General features: G+C 42.5%; 1 protein-coding gene across 25 annotated transcripts in view; it reads left to right on the forward strand.

Annotated features, from left to right (window-relative positions):
- The window catches only part of cacna1db (calcium channel, voltage-dependent, L type, alpha 1D subunit, b), a 61,389-nt gene that overhangs the window by 28,649 nt on the left and 15,308 nt on the right, over positions 1–17,432 (forward strand). For 3 of the 25 annotated variants that reach the window (XM_040194407.2, XM_040194410.2, XM_040194409.2), the window contains exons 6-33: positions 654–803; positions 2,172–2,368; positions 3,805–3,908; positions 4,022–4,191; positions 7,059–7,133; positions 8,846–8,930; positions 9,105–9,131; positions 9,561–9,721; positions 9,838–10,063; positions 10,160–10,367; positions 10,473–10,593; positions 10,716–10,830; positions 10,972–11,032; positions 11,136–11,196; positions 11,518–11,665; positions 11,745–11,874; positions 12,409–12,468; positions 12,556–12,615; positions 13,861–13,967; positions 14,084–14,171; positions 14,324–14,431; positions 14,565–14,617; positions 14,736–14,882; positions 14,976–15,177; positions 15,462–15,620; positions 15,869–15,979; positions 16,236–16,313; positions 16,928–17,011. In XM_040194407.2, the coding sequence (XP_040050341.2) occupies positions 654–803; positions 2,172–2,368; positions 3,805–3,908; positions 4,022–4,191; positions 7,059–7,133; positions 8,846–8,930; positions 9,105–9,131; positions 9,561–9,721; positions 9,838–10,063; positions 10,160–10,367; positions 10,473–10,593; positions 10,716–10,830; positions 10,972–11,032; positions 11,136–11,196; positions 11,518–11,665; positions 11,745–11,874; positions 12,409–12,468; positions 12,556–12,615; positions 13,861–13,967; positions 14,084–14,171; positions 14,324–14,431; positions 14,565–14,617; positions 14,736–14,882; positions 14,976–15,177; positions 15,462–15,620; positions 15,869–15,979; positions 16,236–16,313; positions 16,928–17,011 (3,296 nt within the window). The remainder of the gene's footprint in view (positions 1–653; positions 804–2,171; positions 2,369–3,804; positions 3,909–4,021; positions 4,192–7,058; positions 7,134–8,845; positions 8,931–9,104; positions 9,132–9,560; positions 9,722–9,837; positions 10,064–10,159; positions 10,368–10,472; positions 10,594–10,715; positions 10,831–10,971; positions 11,033–11,135; positions 11,197–11,517; positions 11,666–11,744; positions 11,875–12,408; positions 12,469–12,555; positions 12,616–13,860; positions 13,968–14,083; positions 14,172–14,323; positions 14,432–14,564; positions 14,618–14,735; positions 14,883–14,975; positions 15,178–15,461; positions 15,621–15,868; positions 15,980–16,235; positions 16,314–16,927; positions 17,012–17,432) is intronic. The other 22 variants (XM_040194415.2, XM_040194419.2, XM_040194414.2 and 19 more) reach the window with 15 other exon arrangements.

Here is a 17,432-nt window from a genome sequence, read left to right on the forward strand (position 1 = left end):
ACAATAAGTTAAGTTCATTTTGATTTCTTCCCATTTATTGGTATTGGTCGGGTGGAGAGAGAGTGAACACTGCCTTCTTCTAAAAACGACCTTCATTGCTGTGGCCAAAGTCTTGAGCTTGCCTGACAAACAGCGTTAATACACTAATGCTTTGCTTTTGTCCACTCGTCTCTGGGAGGGAAGGACTTTGGGGGAGATGGACCCGTGGAAGACATTTCCAGTTCTAATCTGGTTCACTGTTTGTCTCTGTAGGATGCTGTGCAGTTTAATTAAGCTGATATTTTGGCTTGTTTCCTGGTGCCACACAGGCCAGTTTGTTTTTCGTCCATTGGATGATAATAGAGACTGAGAAATACAGATAAGGCCGTGCTTTTACAATAACTAATAGCTTTTGCGTGTTTGCTTTTCTCTGCATAACATTTGATCAAATGACTTGACAGAAAATAATTACGAAAGATTATCGCATTAAATTGCCGCCAGTTTCTGTAGTTAGGAGGGAGAGTGACTGGCTAGATGTCACGACACAAACACGTATTCAAGGTCTGTTAATTAAAATCAGGAACAAATTTTGTTGTTGCTGGTTCTCTCATTTGGACCTCAGATTTCGGTAGTACGCAGCACATTTACGTTACTGTCGTGTGTTCCCTTTGCAGGTTTACAGGTGGTTTTAAACTCCATTATTAAAGCAATGGTTCCCCTGCTTCACATTGCTCTGCTGGTCCTCTTTGTCATTATCATCTACGCCATCATCGGCCTGGAGCTCTTCATTGGCAAAATGCATGCAACCTGTATGATGCAAACAGGTATGGTAGTGCCCTGCAGTATTATTTTACATTTTTTATTTAATTTACTTCTGGTATCATTTTGTTGTGTTGGATTTTTCAGCCATGAGACCTTTATGAATTTAATTTTTTCATTTATTTGTATCCTCTAAAACCGTTTTTTTAATGGAGTCCTTCATCCAACCTAGAGTAGGAACGGGAGTATACTTCTCATTGATACAGGCTTTAATCCCTGTGAATGAATGAACACATGTTCCTTGTATGTGAATGGTGGCGAGCCGGTGAAAACAGAACAACAGATGGGTGGATTAGTCCAGTGATTAGATGACTGATACTGGACTATGAGGTAAACAGGCTTGACCTTTGCTCCAGCATTGCTCCAAACTAAGGCTTTCACAATATCAGATTTTTCGCGACAGGGTTGTCGTGACCAAAAGAACAGCAGCATCGCAATATCTAATGAAAATGTGAAAATAATATGAGTGATATCAGTCAAATTCTTTTCATTAGGCAGTGTGGTTTTTATTTGGCAGAATTAATTACACAAAAAATATTTAGTACAAGCAGATCCAGATTGTCCATCAAAAATAATTGTACCCAAGTTCCACATGGCAGGATTCTTCTTCTTCTTCTTATTATTATTAGTAAGGACACGTTTATTGATTCACCTCTTTCTGTTTTGACGCGTTTCTCGTGGATGAAAGGAGTGGTATCGTAAAATGAAGTTGAGTGTCCCTGACCGAGCGAGTTGAAAGCTCCCTTTAATCCGCCCTCGCTCGTGTCTGCTGTCTTTGCTGTGAGGAAGCCACTTAGTGCTGACGTAGTTTTCATACGTCTGAATGGAGGGCGACTTTGTGTCCACTACAAAACAACAGTAGGTGTGTGTGTAAAAGGAGAGGTAGTTGTGATTCTGTGAGCGCATTAACTCTGTATGTGTGTCTGTAATGGCCTTATAATGATTGCATGAGGACACAACATTTAGTAATAAAAGTAACCTACAGAACGTTTTTAAGGGACGTATGAACTGCTCATTGTAATAAGATGAAATAACTGGGTTTTATTCTCTTCTTATAGAGGAATTATTCAAATTCTGACTGTCATCATTTATTTCAAAAGACTTTTCCAGAAAAAATCCAAGAAATCTGCCCTCAGAGGACACAAGATACACTGAGCAGAAGAAAAGCAAAGCCCACATTTTGTTCGAAATGATGCAATAGTAGCAGGAGGATAAGACAATGTGGAGGATAACCAGTATAAGGAGATGATTGAATAGTAGAACCAAGACCAGTTCTATTTTCTTTTTATAATTCTTTTCAAACAAACGTCTTTGTTTTCTTGTTTTGGTGCTTTGGATTTGTCGGTTCATCTGTTTGACTCTGTGCCCCTCAGGCGCCCTCGCAGAAGAAGAGGCCACGCCGTGTGCGGTTTCAGGGCACGGCCGCCTTTGCCTGCTCAATGGTACATCTTGCAGAGAGGGATGGCAAGGACCCAACAACGGCATAACCAACTTTGACAATTTTCTGTTTGCCATGCTCACTGTGTTCCAGTGCATCACCATGGAGGGCTGGACTGACGTTCTCTACTGGGTAATCTGATGAAGCCCAAATAATATAAAATAATCTCACAATCTTTTTTTTTTTTTACAAATCAATCCTCATTGAAAGCAGCAGTCTGAGCCTAAACCTTCATTATTCTTTCAGTTTAATAAAAAAAGGCAGGCGCACTTTAAAATCCCCATCAAAATTCCAGTTTCCCGTCAGCAAGAATGAACAGCTTTTAATTAGCCAAAACACTCGGCATTGAGGCCCAGCTCAGAATGAGGTTTATTCAGTATCCACCCACATCATTTTATTGATAGAGACCCTCATCTATGGAGTAATGAACCTTTGTGTGTCCTCCACTTTCTCTCCCTCACACACTCTTTACTTCTGTATGTGTTGCCATGGCAATCACATGCTAATACTGCTGTTAAAGTGCTGACAAAAAGGAGACGGGCCGTACAGAACGATAGCTCGGTTGACAGACCTCTGACCTTTTCAGCAGAAATCATTTCCAGATATGTTGTGCCATAGCTGGCAGAGACAAATCATCACGTTATCTCTTCCATGCAAGCTGGTGTGTTTTTCAGGAGTAGCAGGAGTATTAAGTAGAATTGCATGCACGTGTGGGGAAAAGAAAAGTGTCAAGCGTGTGGAGGATATTTGGACCCGTGTAAAAAGCCTGTCGTGTGGTTATAAATGGACCCACGTCAACCATCAAGTTTTTCTCTCCAAACAGCTTGATAAAAGTGCACTTAAGCTCTGCAGTGAGGTTGATAACCACATCCTCATTAGTAAAAGACACGTCATCCTCTAATACTTCCTCCACTCATTTCTAACCCGGGCGTCTCTGGCGTTGGGCCCTCTAGTGGTCACACGTCCTGCTCCACTGTTGGTTGTTGTTTCTTGTAGATCTCTGTCCATCTGAAGGACATTATGAACTTTGAACTGCCCACATTTTTGCTTTTATTTAAATTACTGGAGTCATTGAAGATCCTGGGCTCCGTAGGGCTGCCCGAGATGCACTACAAAAAAAATAAACAAATGCGTTAGTTGCAGTAGATATGATTATTTAATTCAAAAATATTATTTTGCCTGGAGGTAAACAATAAATACCTGGAGCAATCAGGGGCCATACATACAATCTGCAATGCGTGTGGTTTGTAAAGGTGCAGGTTAGTTGAGGTGAATGAGTCACTTTATAGCAGCTGTCAAAACATTCAGTAGAATCTGAAAAGAACCACTGGTTCTTGTAGAGGTCCAGTAGATGGGTGAGATCGTGTTGTTTGTTTGGGATCGTCTTTGGTTTTACTAGAGCCAAGTAGAACAGTTCACTACTATAACGTTATATGGAAAACAGTAGAGAATTGCAGGCAATTTTAGAATTGAATTAAAAATGAAAAAGAACAGGACACATGTACAATTATGAAGCAACGCATGAATAAACCACGTGTAATATTTCTGCTCCCTGTGTCTCTCCTCAGATGAACGATGCAATGGGCTTTGAGCTGCCCTGGGTCTACTTTGTCAGTCTGGTCATCTTTGGATCCTTCTTTGTTCTCAACCTGGTTTTGGGTGTGTTGAGCGGGTAGGTTTTAAGGGGGGGGGGGGGGTTGTGTCTCTTTTTCTTTTTTCTTGTCTTTTCTTTTCTGTAACCAATGGCTTTTAAGACTTGGATGCCGTCTGCTCTGCCCCGTCCAGAGAGTTTTCCAAAGAGCGAGAGAAGGCCAAGGCCCGGGGAGACTTCCAGAAGCTACGGGAGAAGCAGCAGTTGGAGGAGGACCTGAAAGGCTACCTGGACTGGATCACCCAGGCGGAGGACATCGACCCCGAGAACGAGGAGGAGGGGGACGAGGAGGGCAAGCGTAACCGTGAGTTTCCTGAATTGAATCAATTGTGTCCTTCTATCCCTTTCTAAAGCAGATGAATGAAGAATGCAGACAGACTCTTCTGCCTTTAAACAATGTCGCATGTCCCTTTGTCTCTTTGATAGTGAAAGGAGGAGGTGAGGATGGAAAACCATTATTCATCCATCTGTTGTTGTTTTCACTATAAGACCACTGATGCTTTGCCTTTCATGTATCATGAAGGAAACCTTCTCTGTATTGAGGACCAATTGCTCCGGCTCCCCTAATAACACATGACTTTCCTCCACAATTACAGTGTGTGCCGACCGACGCTTTCAAGTATGTGAAATGACACTGAAATGCTGACGGATTTCGACAAACAGCCACAATAGAATCTTATGTCTAGTACAAAGAGACAGTATTGCGTGTTGCAGATTGTATACTACACACAGATACTACAGATATCACACACAGTATCTTTCTCCTGGTTGGGCAGTCTGGTTCAAAAGACCATTTCTACGATAAGGAAACAAACCATAAAACAGTTATTAAACAAAACAACAAATTTACCCCCTAAAAATCTCATCTAATCTAATTATCTGGCAAAATGAACATAATACTGTACTGTGAGCTGTTTTGCTATTTTACAATACCTTCATAATTACTTTCATTCACTAGGTCATAAATACTACTCTACCTACCATATGTGCAAGGTTATTTTCATGCGTTAGTGCTACTGGATTCTCAGCCATGGTGGCGACTTCCGAGGGAGCATAAAGAAAGTGGGCGACAGCAGTGCCGTGATTCTGGTCCAATCTACGGTGTGGCCTTGTGTGCGCCGTTGCCATGACAACGCAGAAGTGGCTGTGGAAGTTCAGTTGTGTGTGTGTGTGTGTGTGTGTGTGTGTGTTTGTACGTATGACAGATAAATATTGCTTATTCTGATCTGGAGGAGGCTTGTTGTGTGAATGGAATATTGGCTCCTTTTGTGGTTTTCCGGTGAGAAAACACAGTGTACAGAATTGAAATAACTATAATCCATCCAGGCGCACATTTGCAATTCATCCTAGGACTGGTACAGTAAATTGAAAGTGGCTGCTGCAGACGAGTCAGTTGTGTTTACGGTTGAAGTGAATATTTATTCAGTAATGAATTGATTGTGTAACCGATGAAATAAGCTGTGGGTGGTTGCGTGAAGTTTCATAACAGATTCTTAAAAAATGCACTTATGAAAAACCTGTCTTCAAGTTCTCTCTTTATAGTGCAGCTTTAGTCATTGAATGCTTTCTCCCTACATAAGGCCATGTATCGTACTCTTCAAAGCAATCCAGAAATTGTTAAACTACATTTCCATTAACAATGTGAAGGGCCACTCAGTGCAGACCTCAGTCAGGTGCCTCAGACAACCACCGCTGTATTGTTTGATTGAATGAACACGACCCCAAATAAATCTAGGGGATCCGTAAACACACCTCTTTGGAACAACAGCGGTGGGCGATATGCAGGAAATGGTCACGAAGTCATCGTGTGAGGCACGTCACGCGATCTTGCCAAAAAAGCCCAATGTGACACTCGAGCGAGCTGTCTGTGCGCGCGGCAGCAGCTGAGAGGCGGACAGCGAGAGCAGCGCCTGTCCTGTCAGCTGCTCTCCAAACACACCGTAAAACAAAACAATAAAGAGAATGAGGGGGACACGGAGCGGAGCGCAGACCGGTGCAGCTATGCAGTTCTCTCTGCCACCCATCACTTACATAAGAGATGGAATGAAGAAGAAAAGTGGGTCATTGGCATAGCTGCTCTGGATCAATTCTCCCAATGCTTGATGTGTTGTGACATCAATATTAACGAGGCGGTCACGACGCTCAGGAGAACGTTTTCTAGCATTGCGTGGCCTTTTTTTCTCTTAAGTCTGTGTAGGTTTGCGGCTGCTAGAATGACTCTCACCAAAATCTCTACCTCCACCGTCATTGACCTCATGGTTACGTTCATGTTTTTCCTTCAAGCTTTTCAGTTTCATACCTATTGAGGCAAATGTCTGCTGATACTTTATATTCCAGGTCAATAAAGGGTCACAAATATACGCTGTAGGTTTTGATGCTTGGCACGACCCAGTTGTTGGCGCAAGAGTTGCATTGTGGGTAATTGGTGTGGTTACATTTTCCCCCGTGCTGCCTTTAAAGCTTCCACAGTGTGGTCAGTGCACATGTACCTGTCGGTTTGTGCGTCCTCCAGTAATTGCCCTGCTTCTACCTCTGCCGCTTTTGTTGCAGACACCAAAGGCGACGCACTAACGTTCTCTCCTTGACTCCCGCAGTGACTTGTGTAGAATCTATAGGATGCTGCTAACAGTAGTTTTTTCCCCTCTTTCTCCCTTTGCTTCCTATTGTGTCTTTATCATGTTGCAAGTTGTTGTTGTTCTCTTCTCTGCTTTCTATCCTCTGTTTGTTTCTGAAGACGTTTTTTATACTAATCCTCTGCAGTCTAATATTGTATTCATTAGCCTTAAGATGATGCCGAATTAAGGGGATTTCAAGGCTGATGTATATTCGTTATTCAAGAATTGTGAGCATATGATATATGTATTGAGTGGGACATTTTACAGTAAACAATCCCACGTGGACAATGTCCCAAAGTACCCCAAACATTTAAATGGCATTTCTGAAATCACACTTTCTTGTTATTAACGCTTTATCCGCATTAAGCTAATACATATGAGCCTCACTGAACTATCCTCCACTGCACACTAGCATTGTCTCTTAGTTAACGAGTGTCTTTGCGAGCTGCGTCTGTGCTGTAGTTTGTGTTGCAGCTGTCTCTCTTGTCCCGCTGCGTACTGACTCACTGCTTCCTCTGCTGTCTGGCTGTGTGAACTGCATGTTGGTCTCTCCCAGGGGTCACTCTGGCTGACCTCACTGAGAAGAAGAAAGGGAAGTTTGGCTGGTTCACACAGTCCACAGAGACACAGGGTAAATGCGTTTGTGTCTGGGAGTGTGCGCCTCTTTGCACGTGTTCACAAGAGACATTTCATCTCTGTCGTGCAGGGCGCCTCTGCTTGCATGCGCTTTGCTTCTGCTTGTGTGTTTGCACGCCCCGTCTCGCATTACTCCCCGTTTAATCCGCATCTTCATGGAGCCCCGTGCACCTCATTGTCAGTACCTCCTTTGAACACATTGTCCTCCAGCAGCACGCAACGCCTCTCTGGTGAAATTAAGCAACACTTGTGTGTTGTAACAGTTGAGAAGCTGATGGAGGAAAATGTGCTCCAGCCTCCATGTCACAATGGGAAGGGGGGGGGATGTGTACCGAATACCAAATGATGGCACAGGAAATGTACTTTTATTTTAAGGAACGAATGTTACAACAGAGATTGACGTTCATTTTGAAAATGATATGAACTTGTGTGATGCTTGTTATTTTCACTTTCAAGTGTTAAACGATAGAAAAATAAGATGTAGGTACATCTCAAAACTATGACTGTTTGCAAACACTTCCTAATCTTCTTTAACCTTTTTCCTGCAACATTTTATTTTAATATCCGTTTTAATATTGCATCCTCATAATCAGAATCAGCTTCAGTAGCCGTGTATGTGGATGCACATTGACTCCGGTTACATGTGCTCACAATGTACATACACACTACATACAATGTATAAAAATCAAGAAAATAATATACATAAGAATAAAAACAAGCAAGGAAAAATTTAACAACAATAACATATTATTAAATATAAGAAATATAAAAGTATATAGTGCAATTAAATTCAATGTATGCATAAACATAAAGCTGATTCTGAGATTGTATTTATGTTCTACTTCTCTTTCTAAATTATATTTTCAGGTGGAAGTAAAATTAATAGTTGAAGTATTTGTGTACAGATCTCTCTTCCAATCACAATCATTTTCCTTTCATTTGTCATTCATAAAGAAAATGTTTTATGCCTGTATATTATATAATATTTCCAATATGCAGGAGCCTGTAACTATGTCACTGATACTTGTTGCAACATACAGACCTGAACCAAATAGGACGATCAAATATGTCAACTGGACAATGCAGGCAGTACTGAAAACATTTAAAATCCAACCGCATAACTCTTTAATATGAGTCCGAATGTTTACATGCTGATGCACTTAAGAAAATTACAAAAATGATTTACAAAGTCTAATTTGATTTAGGTCTGTTGGCATTGATGCAGAAACCTTACAATTCATGACTCTTTCTTCGATAACAATAATATTCTGTAATTTAGAAAACCCTGCTTTTCTTTAATTCAAAACCTCTTACCTTTTACTAAACCTTTTCTATTTACTCCTGCATTTTTGTTTCAACTATTGGCTTCAACTATGAGCTTTGTAAAACATGATAGGAAAAGTTGTGTGGTAAATTGCTTTTTTCAGTTAAGTCTTATTTTAGTTTCAGTGTAATATCTGATATCTAATATCTATTTTTTTTTTAATAGAACCAAGCCAAACCAAAAAGGCATGCGTGTCAATATGGAAATCTAGTATCATTTAAAATTCATTGGGGCAACCTGTTTCCTGCAGGGTACAATTTCCTAATCCTCTTTTTTAAACTTGGCACCTTTTTGTGTCACCTTACCCATACCAATGTGTGTGGGTGTGTGTGGGTGTGTGTGTGTGTGTGTGTGTGTGTGTGTGTGTGTGTGTGACGCCACAGCGAGTATGCCCAGCGAGACAGAGTCTGCAAACACAGAGAATCACAACGGAGAGGAAAACAAGTCCCCCTGCTGTGGGCCGCTATGGTGAGTGGGACAAGCAGTGCTGTTGCTATGATGATCTAATTAATAAGGTTAACAAAAGATGGTCGATAGACACAATGGTTATTGTACATAAAAACAACGTGAAACACAGAGTGCACAATTTCACCTGTTGCTGACGTTCTTTTTTAAAGTTGCCTCATCTTTTATCCTCCGCAGTCAAAAAATGACTAAGTCAAAGTGCAGGTTAGTACCGTGGTAGTCTGACGCCGCGTGGTCGATGCATTCCTCTTTCTTTTACTTGATTCAGCTCATCTTGCATGAGTCCTTTTCACCTCGTATTTGAATTGCTCAGATCCTCATGTTTTGAACTAATGTTTGTCACGTTTTATATCCGACCCATCAGTCTTTATCCTGATGTCACTGCACTTTCATCATTGTGTTAATTCCCCTGTTTACTAACCAAACATCCATCAATTCCTCTATATTATTTGTATCTTACTGTAGTTTATTGTGTTGTAGAGACTATAACAAAAAACAACTAAATACATACACATGACTTCAAATGTCAGTCAATTCCAAAATGAGTTTGTATTGTTTGTTGTATTTAAGTTGTATTTTGAATGGAATTCTCCTAAATGTGGGCGTACACATCCTAAACTGTTTGTCTCTCAGTCGTCAGTGGCGACGGTGGAACCGTTTCTGCCGCAGAAAGTGTCGAGCGGCCGTGAAGTCCGTGACGTTTTATTGGCTGGTCATCATCTTGGTGTTCCTCAACACGCTCACCATTGCTTCTGAGCACTACAACCAGCCGGACTGGCTGACCACAGTACAGGGTATCTTTTGTTGCTGTATTCTTTTTCCATTCGTTGCATTCCACCAGTTTTCTTGACATTGTTCAACTATGACGTGTTTGATGATTTGTTGTTCAAGTAAGTCCTCTTCTCTCCAGACGTGGCCAACAAAGTTCTCCTGGCGATGTTCACCTTGGAGATGCTAGTGAAGATGTACAGTTTGGGGCTGCAGGCCTACTTTGTGTCGCTGTTTAACCGCTTTGACTGTTTCGTGGTGTGCGGAGGCATCGTGGAGACCATCCTGGTGGAGGTGGCCATCATGTCCCCGCTGGGCATCTCGGTTTTCCGATGCGTTCGGCTCCTCAGGATCTTCAAGGTTACGCGGTGAGCAAAAGAACGTTCCCGAACTAAAATGACGAGTCAACACTGTACTCCGTGGCCATCCGTCTGTTAACCTGCTTTATATTCCCTCTCCTCCAGTCACTGGGCGTCTCTCAGCAACCTGGTGGCCTCTCTGCTCAACTCCATGAAGTCCATCGCCTCCCTGTTGCTGCTGCTCTTCCTCTTCATCATTATTTTCTCCTTGCTCGGCATGCAGCTTTTTGGGGGCAAGTTCAACTTTGACGAGACTGTGACGAAAAGGAGCACGTTTGACAACTTCCCCCAGGCGCTGCTCACCGTGTTCCAGGTGCGCGTTTGGCCTTCAGTTCGTTCCGATACGATTGGCAGGAACTGTGAGAATGTCTGAGGTGCGTGTTGGTGTTGTCACATTATTGTGTGTCGTGCCTGCCAGATCTTGACAGGAGAGGACTGGAACACCGTGATGTACGACGGTATCATGGCGTACGGCGGCCCGGCCTCCTCCGGGATGGTGGTCTGCATTTACTTCATCATCCTTTTCATCTGTGGAAACTGTATCCTTCTGGCCACAAACGCACTCCCGCGTGGGTAAGAACGTCTTTTTGTCTTCGTCTCCGTGAGGCCCGGCGGCATCTTTCGTGTCGCACGGCGTTCTCTCCTTAAGTCACATGACCAGACATCCTGCTAAACGTCTTCTTGGCCATCGCCGTTGACAACCTGGCCGACGCCGAGAGCCTCAACACGGCCCAGAAGGAGGAAGAGGAGGCCAAGAAGAGGAAGAATAGTGTCAAGTAAACTTAAATCATTTATCATTTCATCATTTTAATTTCAGTGTGTGTGGACAGTTTTTCATGTTTTAAAACTGTTTCTATTGGCTGATGAAAAGGCCTCCTGCTTCGCTAGTTACTCCCTGTTTGATCCGTCCCCTACAGGGACACCAGCACTGACACGAAGAGAGTTGAAATAATAGACGTCAAGGACGGAGAGACCAAGGTAAAATAGACTAGTTCTCTGCGCAAATCCTGTAAATAGTTTTGATCGTCTTCCACCTCAGTTACTGTCTGTTTCATGGAGCTAAACCTGATCCTGTGCGTAGGTGACAGCAGAGGTTCTGCTGGAGGAAGACAAGGAGTCCTATCCGGCCATTGACTCTCCAGGTAAAAGTGACACCTGGCTGGAGTTACGGGGCTCCGCCATTAAACCCCCACTTCCTACAATTCCATTGTGTTGCGATTGACTGGAGGTTTGGGGAATGACAACAATCAGAGGTGGAAGTCTGGAGTGTCGTTTCACCGGCAACAGTCAGCTGGATATTAGATATCAGAACGGTGCTATAATAGGAAATAAAGCTCTTATATTCATTCTGAGGGAGATCTCACTTCCACCCCACACATACAGAAACAATAACATTCCCCCTTTGTTCAATGGATGGGGAAACACTGATTTCCGATTTTGAGCGATTATAAAACTCTTTGCAGCTTGTGATGACGACGACGACAACGGCGGCGTTGTCCCGGAGGCCCCGTCAGGGCTGCATCATCTACGGCTGTCTGAACTCAGCATCAAAGAGAAGACTCCGCCCATCCCGCTGGGCAGCGCCTTCTTCATCTTCAGCAGCACTAACCCGTGCGTGTCGTAGAACCAAAGATGTGTCACAAGTCCAGCTATTGCTCTGACTTATCTTTGGTTCCCTTTCTGCTTCCAGGTTCCGTGTGTTCTGCCATAAACTGATCAACCATCAGATCTTCACCAACCTCATCCTGGTTTTCATAATGCTCAGCTCAATCTCTCTGGCTGCCGAGGACCCGATACGCAACTTCTCTGCTCGTAACATCGTACGTGGACAACCACCAGGACCGCCGCCTCTAACGGGCCCATAAGGCTACGCAACGCTTATCATCTTCGGAGGGTTCATTTGTCCCTCTGTAGCTGACAATCTGAGTTTATTACCGCAAGCATTTTGACACGGCAGAGCAAGAAAAGCCAAGGAGCAAATATGATTAATCCTGGGTTCCTGTTTCGTGCATTCTGTCAAACGCTTTTGGATGGTTGAGACGCAGCCATTTCTGATATTATCAGTAACACTTGTGGCAAATAACAAGCAAAAACCATGAGATTATATACCGGACATTTGCAACATAAGAACGGGCATGATTTAGAGATTCGGTATAATAACCAACACATGTCACCAACAGTCATTTTCTTGGTATGATTGTGTATTTTAAACTGGATCAGAATAGTGCAGCTTTAATACTAAAAGTAGTTTTACTCTAATTGTGTGTGTGTATATATATATACACATATAACCATGGGATATTGTACTATTTTTCTCTACTTGATGACTTGAACTTGTGCATTGCCTCTTGCAGATACTTGGTTATTTTGACTATGCTTTCACCGCAATCTTTACTGTTGAGATCCTGTTCAAGGTAAATGAGCTCTTTTGCTGTGTTGTGCTGTGCTGAGTAGAGCTTGAGTAACCCTGCGTGCTTATGTCCCTCTGATTGCCTCCTCAGATCCTAGGCTATGCAGACTATGTCTTCACTAGTATTTTTACATTTGAGATCCTTATTAAGGTAAAGTTTTTAAACTATGGCGCCGCCTCAGCAACCACCAATCACCTCCAAGCATGCTGTGCAGCGTGCACGTTCTCTTCATTCCCCTCATGTTTGTCTCCGTCATTTTTGGTTGAAACGGGCGACTTGTTGTCATGGCGCCAGTCCGTGAGCATGCAGGTTGTTCGTTTTCGGTCAGACATTCTTGTCTGTCGCTTCTTTCATTGCACTTTCTTCACACTGCAACAGTTCATGGACCAGACTACAATTACCTGTTTGGCTCGAATCCCAGTTCTTTGTGTTATTCTTTTTAGTCGTCTGAAGAATACAAATAATATACTTGAGTTGCACTTTGATTGGTAGCAGTATGAAAGCCTTCACCAACTCGTATGCTTAAAATATTTGTTGATATTCGTCTATTCAGGTAGATTTGAAATATTCTGAACTGTGGAGAAAGGAACTGAACTTGTGCATGACTGCACACTGTACACACAGCTGTGCACACCTTTTCATGTATTTTTTGACTAACTCGGAAACATCAAAAGGAATTGAAGAAAATCCACAAAATCCAGAAGATTATTATTCTTTTTTCTGTCAGATGTAAATCCTCTGCCTTTACCCTTTGCTCATAACTGATCCGGTGTGGAGGGGCAGAAACAATCTTCTGTATTATGGCTTAAGCTTAAAAATCGATCAGGGGAGGATTAAAATCCTTGTCCCTCGCTTAATCTGCCCTGGAAATGAGTGTAGTAGCTTTTGATTAATGTTCCCTGTGTCTTGTGTGACCACTTTGCATCACGTACTGCATGATCTGTGTCTTTGATTTGTGTGTGTGTGTGTGTGTGTGTGTGTGTGTGTGTGTGTGTGTGTGTAATGAGACTGTCTCTGACTACACTGTTTTAAAGCGTTTATGAGTGCAAATCCAGGTTTACCATATCAATTTATTGGTTTGTTGCAAGATTTGAAAAAATATATCTAATATTTATTCATTTTGAAATATTGAAACGTAAAAAACATATTGCTTGAAACTATTTTCACTTTTATTTTTCAGTTTTATTTTCAGTTTGTTGTGTGCTTTCCCAAATAACATAACCCCAACATAACACAATGAATGTGAATGCAAGGCAATGCTTTGGAATGTTCTTTGGAAAATTGACACATTTAAATAGTATCAACAGTCATTTTAATTCGATTTCAGCCTAATTTAAAGCTGCATGACGGTTTGTCCGTCTTCTTTAGTGTTGACTGTGGCTTTCTTCTGTCCAGATGACAGCGTTTGGAGCCTTCCTTCACAAAGGGGCATTTTGCAGAAACTACTTCAACCTTTTAGACCTGCTGGTGGTTGGTGTGTCTCTGGTCTCGTTTGGCATCCAGTATGTATCATTTTTTCACCCTTTTTTTTAATGTTGACACCTCTCATTGAGCACTTTACATATAAATCTGAAGGGAATGCCTCTGTGAGAACGTGTCGTTCACCTGTCTTCCTCAGGTCCTCTGCTATTTCAGTGGTGAAAATCCTGCGTGTTCTGAGAGTCCTGCGCCCGCTCAGGGCCATCAACAGAGCCAAAGGACTTAAGGTCAGAATGACAATAGCACAACACAGTGCAAGGTGCATCTGGAGGCGTGCGTCTGCTATTATTGTCAATGCATGCACCTTTACTTATGCTACAGTGCCCTGTAGCCCTACTGACAGTGTGTGTGTGTGTGTGTGTGTGTGTGTTTTTTGCAGCATGTGGTCCAGTGTGTGTTTGTTGCCATCAGGACCATCGGCAACATCATGATCGTCACCACGCTGCTGCAGTTCATGTTTGCTTGTATCGGAGTGCAGCTCTTCAAGGTGAAGCATAAAAAGAATTGAAAGGAGAGATCGACGTTAATGGGTCACAACCAGCCGGCTGCGCCAGTATAGAAATATTACATAATATTGGTTGAACAGAAATAGTAGGTTCTGGCTTTCTCTGTTGTCTTAGGGGAAATTCTATCGCTGCACGGATGACGCCAAGTCCAGTCCAGATGAGTGCAAGTGGGTGAATTTTATTTGTATTGATTTATTGTATTACACTTGCCTGCAGCAGTGTATGTATGCATGTGTATGTTGTTGTGCAGTTACATGTGGCTGATGGTTCATCTCTAAATCACAGAGGTACCTACATTCTCTACAACAACGGGGACACAGCGCTGCCCATGGTGAAAGAGAGGATCTGGTACAACAGTGACTTCAACTTTGACAACGTCCTCATGGCCATGATGGCTCTTTTCACCGTCTCCACATTCGAGGGGTGGCCCGCGTAAGCACGGCTGTGGCCCGAAGCTCGTGTCTGTATCACTAATTGCTGTTAATGACCTCTTTTTTTGTCCGTGTGCTTTGTTGGTCCATGCAGTCTGCTCTACAAGGCCATCGACTCCAACAGGGAGAACATGGGTCCCATCTACAACTACCGCATCGAGATCTCCATCTTCTTCATCATCTACATTATCATCATTGCCTTCTTCATGATGAACATCTTCGTCGGTTTCGTCATCGTCACCTTTCAGGAGCAGGGGGAGAAGGAGTACCAGAACTGTGAGCTGGACAAGAACCAGGTAAGAGGGAGCTTTGATATTTGTGTGTTTGTGTTTCCTTATTTTGAGCATTTTACGTTTTGTGGGAAAAATGTATTATGTGTCATTGCATTGTGTCCTCATACGACAGTTTTCGTGATAAATGTATCCTACTTTTGTGTGCATTTCCCTGCAAATGTCCAGCAACACTTGTTCATTTACTCTCTAATTTAATTATTTATATATGTCTGTGTTCACATGAAACAGCTGTGTTTCTCTTGATGATGAGTCTTCTTGTCTATTCTTCCCTCGCTCCACCACCGCAGCGGCAGTGTGTGGAATATGCTCTTAAAGCTCGTCCTCTGCGCCGCTACATCCCCAAAAACCCTTACCAGTACAAGTTCTGGTATGTGGTCAACTCTACTGGTTTTGAGTACGTCATGTTCGTACTGATCATCCTCAACACCTTGTGTCTGGCCATTCAGGTGAGTGCATGTGTCTGGGAACGTTAAAGTTTAGTTTAGTTGGAATTTCTGCCATGCTGCAGGATCGTTTTGTTTGTAGCAATGGTCGTCTTGACCCTTCTTCCATATATAGAAGTATATAATATACTGTTGAATCTCAAGCCAACACAAAGCGTGCGGTGATTTCTGTATTCTGACACACTTTAAATAAAGTCCATGTGGTGTTGTTTTATATCTCTTATCCGTCTATGCGGCCGTCTCTTTTGCAGCACCACGGTCAGTCTCATCTGTTTAACTATGCCATGGACATCCTCAACATGGTCTTCACCGGGGTTTTCACTGTGGAGATGATCCTCAAGCTCATTGCCTTCAAACCCAGAGTAAGTCTCCTCTCCTCCCACCTGTACAGAGAAGCAAAACCTACCGTAGTTTTCCCTTTTAGATCTCCCTTTGTGTTTCAGCCGTAAAAAAAATCCCTCATAAACTCTTCTCCTGGCTATGACTCCATTTATTCCTCTTCATCCCCTTCCATTACTCCCCTCTGTCCACCTCTCTTCCCCTCCTACTATCCTGCATCCCCCCTCTCCTCCTGCCTCCCCCTCTCCTCCTGCTGGCTGTGCATGCTGCCATAATCAGGGCTATGTTGGAGACGCCTGGAACGTCTTCGATGCCCTGGTCGTGATTGGCAGTGTAGTCGACATCATACTCAGCCAGGTAGAAAGACGTCAGTATGTCCCTGTCATTCCCTCCTCCCGCCCTCCCACCGCCGCTGCTCTAGTCGTCTCTGCCCCGTCACAGCTTTCTTCCTTGCCGGCCTTCCGCTCAGATTTTTACGTTTTCTTTTAGGGTTAGTGGTAAGACAAGTGCTGCTCTTGACGCAGGTCTGTGAAATCTGTTGTGGGCTAAATGGTTGATGAGCACCATAGACAAAATACACGCGGTCCATCAGCTACCCGTGTGGTAAATGCCAACACATGAGATGAAACCCTTGCTTCTTACCCATTGCATCTTGATCAATTGTTTTAAGTCTATGGTGGGCATTTATTCAAGCCTGCAACTGCATCAGTGAGAGTACATAATAAGGTTTTGAAATGGTAGATTAATGATAAATAGGTCATTAATAATAGAGAATAGCTAATTTTTCAAAGATTATTTGGATAAATTAAACCAGTTGATACTCTCACAGACTCAGTTGCAGGAAGGATTTGACTTTTAACGTCACTCTTGATGTAATCACAACTTTTTGATGTTCTCTATCTCTCATAATCTGTATTTCTTTTCCTTCCTTACTCTCTTCTTTTCTGTGTCTTTGTCGCTTGTGCTTGCAGAACTATTTTGCTGATGCATGGAACACGTTTGATGCCTTAATTGTTGTGGGTAGCGTGGTTGACATTGCCATCACTGAGGTTAATGTAAGTAGCCATTTATAGCACATAAAAGCCTGTCTTATTAGTTACTATCATGCTCATTAGAGTTGCATTCAAGACCAAAATTATCTTTCTTCGCAAAATCTGAATCTCAAGATCCTGTAAAAATCTAGTGAAGTTGCTTAACGATAGTTTGAGTTTATTATGAGAAGCATGACGGCCTGTGCACATTAAACAGAAGTAATGCCCTGTGATGTGTCACCTTTTGGTGTAAATAACAACGACAGGTTATGAACATACAGTAGATGGATCCTATTTCAACATTTGTATTATGCATATATTAATCAAAATTCTTAATCAAACAAATTATAAGATGTATCATTAACTCTAGCCCAATTTTATTCCTAAAATAATTGGTGAAACAGCAGAAAAGCCTTTTTGATTTTGAATGCAGCTCAGTTATCAT

The sequence above is a fragment of the Gasterosteus aculeatus genome, chromosome 2 (genome assembly GCF_964276395.1).
Source record: "Gasterosteus aculeatus chromosome 2, fGasAcu3.hap1.1, whole genome shotgun sequence".
Classification (NCBI taxonomy): domain Eukaryota; kingdom Metazoa; phylum Chordata; class Actinopteri; order Perciformes; family Gasterosteidae; genus Gasterosteus; species Gasterosteus aculeatus.